Source organism: Sardina pilchardus, chromosome 8 (genome assembly GCF_963854185.1).
Source record: "Sardina pilchardus chromosome 8, fSarPil1.1, whole genome shotgun sequence".
NCBI classification, from domain to species: domain Eukaryota; kingdom Metazoa; phylum Chordata; class Actinopteri; order Clupeiformes; family Clupeidae; genus Sardina; species Sardina pilchardus.
Genome location: NC_085001.1, coordinates 12,309,250 through 12,319,640, shown reverse-complemented (window position 1 = coordinate 12,319,640; position 10,391 = coordinate 12,309,250). Strand labels below are relative to the sequence as shown.

Here is a 10,391-nt window from a genome sequence, read left to right as displayed (position 1 = left end):
TATGAAAGTGGTTGTAACACAGCATGTCAAATTTTGTTTTGAACCTTCTCACCTCAAGATATTGGCACACAATTGTTTTGGCTGCTGAATTCTGATGGTCTGTTGGCGACAGTTCTGTTGAGTGAGCCAAGGACACGAGAGCAAACGTGGCCAAGTGTAGACAATTTCAAAACTAGAAGAGAAGCTGCTCTTGAGAGAAAATGAATAATATAGCACCCCTGGTCAATATATCAGATCATGATATATTTCAGTGCGGTTCACACCTTCTCATCTGACTGGGGTTGCAAATTAGCCAACTGGCTAGAAACCTTTTATGTAACACATCTACAGACATTGTTATGGCATTGACTGTGATAGCTATGTATGTAATAATGTGCGCTGCATTGTCCCTGACAAATAAGGAAGGGCCCAAATTTTGCATTTACATCTTTCACAAGTGAGTCATTATGGGCTGGGTTGGTGTGCCTCCTTGAGACCAGCGTACTGCAAGAATGATGTCATCTTGGATGCAGTGGTTGGGGAGTTATTCCAAGACAACTGCTTGGAGCCCGGGACCAAAAGCTTACATTCCATATTAGCTTAGATGGGCTACATGCCCAATATCTTACATGTGTCCCGGTGTTTCAGTGTCCTGGGGATTGTTAACCAAAAATCTATGAAACCCCTGTATCTCCACGAGCTGTTTCAGTAGATCAATGAGATTTTAACTCATCAGATCAGAGGATTTGGCTTTTTATATTGGTGTAAAAAAGTGAACTTCACAAAAAATGCAGTTACTGCTCTTTGGCTTTGTAGGGCAGTATACCCCCCCCCCCCCCCCCCCCCCCAAAAAGCAAACAAACAAACAAAAAACCTGACAAAACCTATATGACCACACTGCGCTGGAAGCAGTTCTAACTAATGGTTCTGACTTTCTTTGTTGCAAATAATAATTTGGGATTAAAAATCATATGATGTAATATTACACATTACACAAACACATGCAATACAATATAAATGACCAACAGTACAATTGTGTCAGGCACAATTATTTATTCTGAAATATTTTCATTTAAAAAAGAAAATAGTCATTTGTAATGAAACTTGAGAGATAATTCTATTACATATAAGAAGGCACATAGAAGGCAAATGAAGCTATTTAAAACAACTTGGTATCTCTGAAATACATATCATGTTCAAGGCTAGTGTCCAGTCTGAAAATGCAGTGTCTATAAATGAGTACAATAACTGTGATAGTCATGACTGAAATCATGGATTCAGAGCATGGATACAGTACACACCTCTGCCTCAGAAGCCTTAGACAGACCTCAGCATCCTCAAATCTTTCAAGTTCTCTTTGGGTCAAAGCCTAGCTTGGGCCCAGTATGAATCTAAACCTATGCTGAATATTAATTTGACCAAGAAATTACTAAATGGTGTTTTTGGCTTTGTCAACCATTTAGTTTTATATCTTGTAAACACACATAACCTAACTACCACCAGCCCTGCAGTGGAGAAAAGATATAAAGACCTTCATTCCTTTCATTTCCCTGTAACATTACACAAATCTCTCTCACAAATAATGTCAATGTAACCTACTGATGGATGCCACATTTACTTGCTTACTTGTATCAATATTGAGATGTTGACACTTGGCAGTCTTAACATAACCTGACTTTCGCCAGATCCTGTAGCTCGCTGTGTGGAGCTCAGCGAAACGCCTCTGGTGGAGCATGGCGGAACTACAAGGGTCTGGCGAGAGACAGGCTAGTCTTAACACTCCCTATTGATGATTGTGTGTACCAAAGATTGGGCTTTTAAAGGAGATGATACTGTATGGGCATTAGGCAATAGAACCATACTGGGCCACACCTGGAAACTTGGTTAATGAGTATGTTTCCGATTAAAAATCACTTTTGTCAACATGGTATGTGGAATTTGTATTTGATTCAGATGAACAGCCTTGGAGGAGATTAGATCAGTTTCACTTTCAAGTTTTTAGGGAAAATTTGGTGGTAATTGCCATGACTTGGTTAGATGTGATAACTCTCAAGGATGGTTCCGGAGATACAGTATGAGCAAAGAAAACGTAAACCTGCTTATTATAATGCCGTCTATGGACAGATATGAGCAATCTATGGACATACAAGTTTTGTGAGATCATGCACAGACAAATAATAACGAGGAAGAATCAGTAGAAAAACAATAGAGATCCAACAGCTTCTGTGTTTGGACCCCTAAAAATCCAACCTTCAAGGGCAGTTCATTTATTCTGAGAAGAAATAAAACATCATAAAGAAATCAAAATTTTTAACAAAATCATGGCTGGATTTTTCCTCATTGTTTTCATTATGACACCAAGATAAAACACCAAGAGATGATTTCTATCCCTCTTTCTACTCCTTATGAAGGCTGCAGTACCCTAGCCTGACTCTGCCTGTCTGCGTACTTACTCATTCTTACGAAGGCTGCAGTACACTAGCCTGACTCTGCCTGTCTGCGTACTTCCTCTCAATTTCAGTTCGCTTCACCTTGCCAAAGAAGAGTGAAGTCAGGCTAGCAATACACTAGGGGTGCTATATATACAATACTATAAAGAATCCTTCTCAGACAGAAACGTAGGGGAGAGAGTGGTCTTTTTTTAGTGTATGGAAAGTGGCCGTGGGTTTAGTGGAGAAGCACGTGTGTTTGACCCTTTAATCAGTTAACACGGATGGAAATGACTGCGTACCACAGTGGCTATGATGCTACATGCTAGTGAAACTTTGATGAAATAATGTAAGCTGAAGTTGAGTTGAACAGCATTTTCATTGTACTAAGCTGGCATGACAGAAGTGCTTGATACATTAAAGGGCTCGACTCGAGTCTGACTTCAGCTGCTATAAAATTCTTGTATTGCAAAGAATTGTTAAATTTGGTCTTACAAATTTGGTCTTTTTGGTTTGTAACATTTAAAACACTTATGTCAACCAAACCTTAGGCCTAGATACTGGCTATCAGCTAAGTCCCTGTCAGGCTACACAAATACAGTACAGCTCCAGTAGACAACGTAGAGATAACCAGAACACACTGTATTAAACAACATAAACTGTGACCACACTGCATCATATGTTCTAGCAAATTCCCTTATGGTAAAAAATTAAGTGTGCTCATTTCAAAATAAACATTACATTCTGAGGTCTGTTCTTTGGAGTTTGTTTGTTAAAAAAAAAAGCAAGCTGATCACCCATTAAACATTTTCATTTGAGGCATAGGCCTAGTACACCCTTATGTGAGTGGTTTGTATGAGTGTGCCATCTCAACAAAAGTGGAATTAAGAGGGTATGACCTGATCAGATTTCTCTATCTATATATAACTATACAGTTTGCTGTCCTCACTTTCAGCTGAAGGCAGGTCAATATTTCCAGGCGACAGCTACTGTGCTGAGAAATTTAAACACATGCCAAATGCTCAATACAATGGCAGTGGTCATCGTGTCTTCATGTCTACGTCCTCACTGACAGTAGTGTTCCGGTGATACCTGGAATACAGGTTAGCCGCATTCAAGTAAGGCGTCTGGTGCAATTATGGACTGGGATCGTGCTTTGCTATTGTCTGCTAACAGGGTCTTCCAGCATCATGGGGATGTTTCATTTCTCAGTCCCCTCGGCACTATGTCTGGTATTCTTTCCCACAACAGAAGAAGTGTTGGTTCCTGATAGTGATATTGCCATTATAAGAATGCATAGTAGTATACTCAGTATGATTCTCCCATTGTCTCCATGCGTCATTCACTGTCCACACCTTTGCGCTCAACAATCAAGCATTATAATGTTCTCATGGTAGAGCACGCGCACAATACACAGTGTGTTCTGAATGCCGTAGAGCGATCTGAATGCATGAGGCTGCAGAAGGCTCCGCTTGTTAAGCAGCATCTGTAACTGTTGGTTTTGCGAGCGCGGGATGCTCTCAAGTGTCAGAAGGCCATGTCCCTGGTGCGGTACATCTGCAGAGAGGTGGCCTCCACTTCCTGCTTGGGGCTCTGGTTGCGTCCGGTCGGGCTGTAGCCGGCCGAGCGGCCCGTGGGGTTGAAGCCCAGCGAGCGGCCGGTCGGGGTGAAGCCGCTGGAGCGCGGCTTGGCGGGCCGGTGAAGGTAGCGGCGCGACGTCACCAGGTCGCCGTAGCCCTGCGCGTGCGAGAAGGCGTAGCCCGAGCGGCGGGTGCTGGTGCGCCGGATGCGGGTGCGTCTCCGCGGAGGAGGAGGAGCTGCTTTGGCCTGCAGGACCTTCAGCCGCACCTGGGAACCACACAGAATATTTATACCTGAGAACCACACAGAATATTTATACCTGAGAACCACACAGAATATTTATACCTGAGAACCACACATAACATTTACAGCTGAGAACCATACAGAACATCACACCTGAGAACCGTACAGAACATTTACACCTGAGAGCCGTACAGAACATTTACACCTGAGAGCCGTACAGAACATTTACAGCTGAGAGCCATACAAAACATCACACCTGAGAACCATTTACAACATTTACAAAGCATCAGCACTTATATGAACTTTGAAGGTGGGGAATTTTCAAGCTTCGTCTGACTCCATCAACCCGGCAGAATGGTAACTTTAAAATACTTTTTTTCATCTTGGTTCCACACTAGCCCACATTTCTGGTCTCAGATGTTATATTAATTCCTATGTCGATTTGTTTATGACTTACGTTTGTTTGTGGCTATTTTGTTCTGATCTATGTTTGTTTTGATCTATGATCTTCTTTGTCAAAAAAATAAAGGCATTATCAAAGATGGGCACAAGAAAACAAATGTCCTCCTGTACCTCGTGCCTCACCTGTCATGTCTCGCCCCACACTTTGAGAATCACTGCACTGATGTGATGGCTCGTCGGGCACATAATCATGACCCACTACTTTGACATTCAAACCCAGTACAATTCTTGGCACAGTAAGTAACAGCAATAAAATGGTTTTACACGGATATGGAACACCTTTGTTAGAAGTGGAAGTTTATGGACTTACTTTGTAAAAAAAAAACCGATTGCACTCAACATAAACCAGTCAAGTCATCTTGTTGCTTTGGCAGATGAAGCTTTACAATATGTCTAGATTATGTAAGTAATAATCTTGACACTACACATTGTAGGAATCTGGGTTATTCTCACTGTATTCTGATGTGTTCATATGTTACTCCTGTGTGTAAAATATGACAGGGATAGGTCCATACCATTGTAAATGATATTGTCTAACACCAGATGCCTGACCAGACGTACTGTCGACACTAAGTAGGCCTAGGCCTGTGTTTGTTTACCATCAAGAGGGTCATGGAACATCAGTGATAATAGAAGGAGCCAGAATGTTGGTCTGTATGTCTAGTACAGTATGTCTCGGATTTTCTCAACGATCAGAGAATCCAACAAATTGGTATTTTATGGACCTACATTGTATCTCTAAGGGAAGAATCCGCACACTACAAGTCTTTGTGAAAATAGCTTTACTGGTAGCTAGCTTTCGGTCGTTAGACCTTCTTCAGCGACCGAAAGCTAGCTACCAGTAAAGCTATTTTCACAAAGACTTGTAGTGTGCGGATTCTTCCCTTAGATATCCAGTCACTTTTAATCCTGCACCTCACACGGATGAGCGGTGATTTTTTACCTTTATGGACCTACATTGTAAAAAAAAATGATTGCACTCAACATAACCCAGGGTGAAGCTACTGTATATAATATGTAGAATCCAGATTATGAAATAGTGATCTTAACACTACACATTGACATCACGTAGTCAAAGCAACAGGATGTGTTTGCAGTGTGTGGCTGGTGTGTGTGTGTGTGGTGTCCTACCCGGTCGTTGATGGTGGGCTGGAGCTGGATGAGCAGGAAGCGGTGGGTCAGCACGGGCAGCACACACAGGATGGACGTTAGCAGGATGGTCAGCCACACGTTCAGCTGCTGTAACGAGTTCCTAGCAGAACCTGAACATTAGGACAAACACACACACACACACACACACACACACACACACACACACACACACACACACACACGCACGCACATGCGCACACACACATACACACACACACACATGCACACACACACACGCACACACACACACACACACACACACATTACATTACATTACATTACAATACATTTGGCTGACACTTTTAAACCACAGCACGCACACACACACACACACACACACACACACACACACACACACGCACACACTCTCACACATGCACACACACACAAACGGATGTGGTTGAAATCAACAGAGTGGATGCTAATCTAATAATGGCTGTGGGTACATTTCAAAACTAGGAGACATAATAAATCAGAGTATCAGTGTAGATAAACGGGACATAATCATGTGACATAACTAACCCTGTTGAGATAATAAATGTCATTTTATAGTTTGTGGGCGACTTAAGACTCACCGATGAAAGGGAAGGAGGGTGCAAAGATGAGGAACATGCCATTGCTGTACATGGTAAAGGTGACCACAAAGTACATGGTTAAACTGCCCCACACAAAAATATGGTTTACCACTGTCCAGTATGACATGTCCAGGACCAGCTGGTAAAGACAAGAAGTGAGAGTCAGACAGTGAATGGGAGACCACAAGGACAAACAAAATGAAAACACATTACAGAAGCATTATTGTAACATGTACAAAGATGTAGAAAGCTTTTGTAATATGTTTTAATTTATACGGAGAATGATATTTCTCTATGGTCATTTTGGTTCATTCTGGTGAATACAACAATGTCTGCTAATGAGAACACACACACACACACACACGCAAATAAAAACACACAAACACCTGTAAATAAACACACAAGCACCCACAAACACAGACACAGACACACACACACACACACACACACACACACACACACCTGTATGCAGACGGCTATGAGCAGACAGGTCTGCGCCAGCACGGCGAAGGACTGGTAGTCGGCCACGTCCCTGCCGTCGTGGCGCACGGTGTCGTACATGGCGCCGTAGGGGATGAAGAAGAGCACCAGCGAGCAGTAGCAGCTGTGCAGCACGCACTTGACGAACGCCGTCTTGCTGAAGTACAGGTTCAGCTGGCCCGGCACGTACAGCTGCGGGTACTCAGAGCTCCAGCTGTCACTCACGTCCTGCGCACAAAAGGGGGAGGGGCCAGGCAAGGGTAAGGTGACCAGATGTCCGAGACCAAAACGGGGGGACATGATCCCAAAAACGGGGTAAAAACGGGGACATTTTCAGTTTGACTATCAATCTCATTGAAAAACATTCAATTTTATCCTCAAAAACGGGGATATGGGTAGTTTCTCTGTATTTTTCCGGCGCAGGCAACCTAAAATGGAGACTGTCCCCCAAAACCGGGGACGTCTGGGGTGCGCTGAGATGGTTTCATTTGACTCCCCAAATGACATGACATCTTAAGCTATCTCTGTATTTCTTTCTTTTTTTTCTTGGATTCAACTGCTTCCTACAGGATGTTTTCTAAAGATATTGAGCCACTGATGTGTTTCATACACCATGTTATGTCACTTCCATGCCCACATTTCCTCTTACCTGGTCAAACAGACTCATACCCAAGACGGGCAGGGCGGTGTACACCAGGTTAAAGAGAGTGATGAACCATTCATTATAGACTGTCTGCAAATACAGAACATCATGCAAATAATCAGGAACACAATTTTAATGAACCACCCTGATAGAGAAAAATTGCTTACATTTTCCATTTCAGAATTAATATAATGAAGTTAACTTATGTTTCATTTATTTAAGAAAGGGACAATGTACATTAATCAACATGGCCTTATAGAACACGTAAAATGCACCAGATTTAGTCACAGACTAATTTTCATCTGCAGTCCCTGGCTGCACTTAACGGTACACTGTCTAACTTCACGCGGCGTTTGAGGCGTCTCACCTGGGCAGAGAAGCCGCAGAAGAAGGCGTACCAGAAGTGGACCAGGGTGAAGGTGAAGTTCTTGTAGAAGAAGTAGCGCAGGAACTTGCACATGCGCAGGTAGGACCAGCGGCCGTGCACCAGCAGGAGGCGCTGCAGGAAGCGGAACTGGGCGAAGGAGTAGTCCGACGCCAGCACCGCCTGCATGCCCTCCTGCCCACTGATGCCCACGCCGATGTGAGCAGCTGCAAGAGGACGCATAGGAGGGGAAACAACTTAAAGGAGCTGTGCGGAGATTTTCATGTGAAACATTCTAAAATGCCCTGTAAATAATAACAATATATATATATATATTATATTATTACCCTATAATAATATCTAAAAAGCCGTATAAATAATGACAATATACATTTCATTTTATTACCCTATAAAAAAAACAGGATGTGAGGAAACAGTTGCTCCTGATGCATTGTCAAAAATCAGGACCTAGTGGCAGGCCGGTGTCTCGGATTACTATTTTGTACCAAGTGTGACACTGTATGCCAAATGGGGAACAGTCCATCACAGATCTAATGGTGTGTCCAAGATGACTCACAACTACAGAGAGCACTTTTTAATGCTAGATTATGATTGTAAGATTATGAATGTAAATGTCTGTGTCATTACAGCAGATAAACACAGACAAACAGCACAAAATAAATGAGTAATGGGTAAAAGGCCAGATGAGGACGTACAGTAGTAGTAAATGTAGACCTAGTAAAGTGTCTGATTTTTTTTATTTTTTTTTATTTGATCGGTGAGAAGGTAAGCAAAAATAACATGATGTGAAAATAACAAACCCGGAGCAAATATTTCAGCCTGCTCTAATCACTGCTGCTATTAGTCACCGTTTATAGTTTTCAAATTCTCAATTGCTCAAGGACACAGAGACAGACAGACACACACACACACACACACAGACACACAGACACACAGACACACAGACACACACACACACACACACACACACACACACACACACACACACACACACAGGCCTGCAGATGTAGCCATGCATGCTTGTCAATATAGACTACCAATATATCCCTTACCTTTAATCATACTGACGTCATTGGCTCCGTCTCCGATAGCCAAGGTCACGGCCCTTTTGTATTTCTTGACCAGCTCCACCACCTGGGCCTTCTGCAGGGGGGTGACGCGACAGCAGATGATGGTCTTGCACATGCAGGCGGTGCGCAGGAACTCCACCTCCATGCTGGGCTCAAGGGCATAAGCCTGCAGGTGATAAGGCATGTCAACACTCCCGATACAACAGAGCATTTGAGATCTACTACCTGATACTGTATTTTTATTTTTCAACTAGCAAGGCTCCTGTTAGTTGAGAGACCCACATTCTCTACTGCAATAACACTCTGGGGGAGATACAGACAGTGATATGCAGCAGGCAGTTGGAATCTGATGAGGGGAAAGCCATGGGGTTATTTTCCCGGACTGAAAAATATATTTTTCTGATAAAGGGCTTGGCAACAGGGGCGCCAGTAGGAGCGGGAAAGTTAGGGCGATTCTAAGGGCTCAGCACTGACAGGGGGCCCCCAGAGAGCCCCCTCCATAATACTATATATTATCGGGTAGGACGATTATATACTAGTAGGACTACATATTCTCGGGTAGGACTATACTAGTAGGACTATACAGTATATTATCACGTAGGACGATTATATACAAGTAGGACTATATATTATCAGGTAGGATGATGCCCAGAATTATTGTCTGTCATAGGGCCCGAATTTAGTATTAGTGCCTACAGTACTACTACTGTAGTATTTAATAGTAGGACCTCTGCTCAGCAATATCATAATGGCAGTGGATTATGACCCTTCTACTTGCCCCATGTGTCCACCTTTGGGCGAGTCCACAGACTTCTTGCCCCATGTGTCCACCTTTGGGCGAGTCCACAGACTACTTGCCCCATGTGTCCACCTTTGGGCGCGTCCACAGACTACTTGCCCCATGTGTCCACCTTTGGGCGAGTCCACAGACTTCTTGCCCCATGTGTCCACCTTTGGGCGAGTCCACAGACACGGCCCACGGAGGCCACAGAGATGGAGACACATTGGGGGCCCACAGGATAAGTAGAGGAGTTATGGAATGGAATGGTCTCTCACCAGACTATGCCCATTGATGACAAGCCCATATTCTCCACTGACGGTTTCGTCGGCGACGAACTTAGGCGTGTTTCCCAGAATTGTTCTTGAGACAAACGTATCTTCTTGCGCATCGGGCTTCATGGAGGTTCTTGCCTTCCTGTTGTGGATGAACACTTATGAATTCAATGCATGCATTGAAAACAGACACACAACCACCTTGTTTACTGAGGGAAACCCTTCCCCAAGAGATCTGAATTGGGCATTCAGTTTGATCTGGTGAAACCTGCTGAGATATGCACCATGGGGTGGATCACTTGTGAAGTTTAAACCTTGAAATCTACAGGAGGGGTTCTT

General features: G+C 43.4%; 1 protein-coding gene across 1 annotated transcript in view; it reads right to left on the bottom strand.

Annotated features, from left to right (window-relative positions):
- Window positions 1-1,023: 1,023 nt before the first annotated feature.
- The window catches only part of atp8b5a (ATPase phospholipid transporting 8B5a), a 32,131-nt gene continuing 22,763 nt past the window's right edge, over window positions 1,024-10,391 (bottom strand). The window contains exons 21-28 of the mRNA XM_062542737.1: window positions 10,056-10,194; window positions 8,982-9,165; window positions 7,912-8,135; window positions 7,551-7,634; window positions 6,884-7,129; window positions 6,422-6,560; window positions 5,826-5,956; window positions 1,024-4,256 (exon numbers count right to left, since the gene is read on the bottom strand). Of these exons, the coding sequence (XP_062398721.1) occupies window positions 3,936-4,256; window positions 5,826-5,956; window positions 6,422-6,560; window positions 6,884-7,129; window positions 7,551-7,634; window positions 7,912-8,135; window positions 8,982-9,165; window positions 10,056-10,194 (1,468 nt within the window). The 3' untranslated portion in view covers window positions 1,024-3,935. The remainder of the gene's footprint in view (window positions 4,257-5,825; window positions 5,957-6,421; window positions 6,561-6,883; window positions 7,130-7,550; window positions 7,635-7,911; window positions 8,136-8,981; window positions 9,166-10,055; window positions 10,195-10,391) is intronic.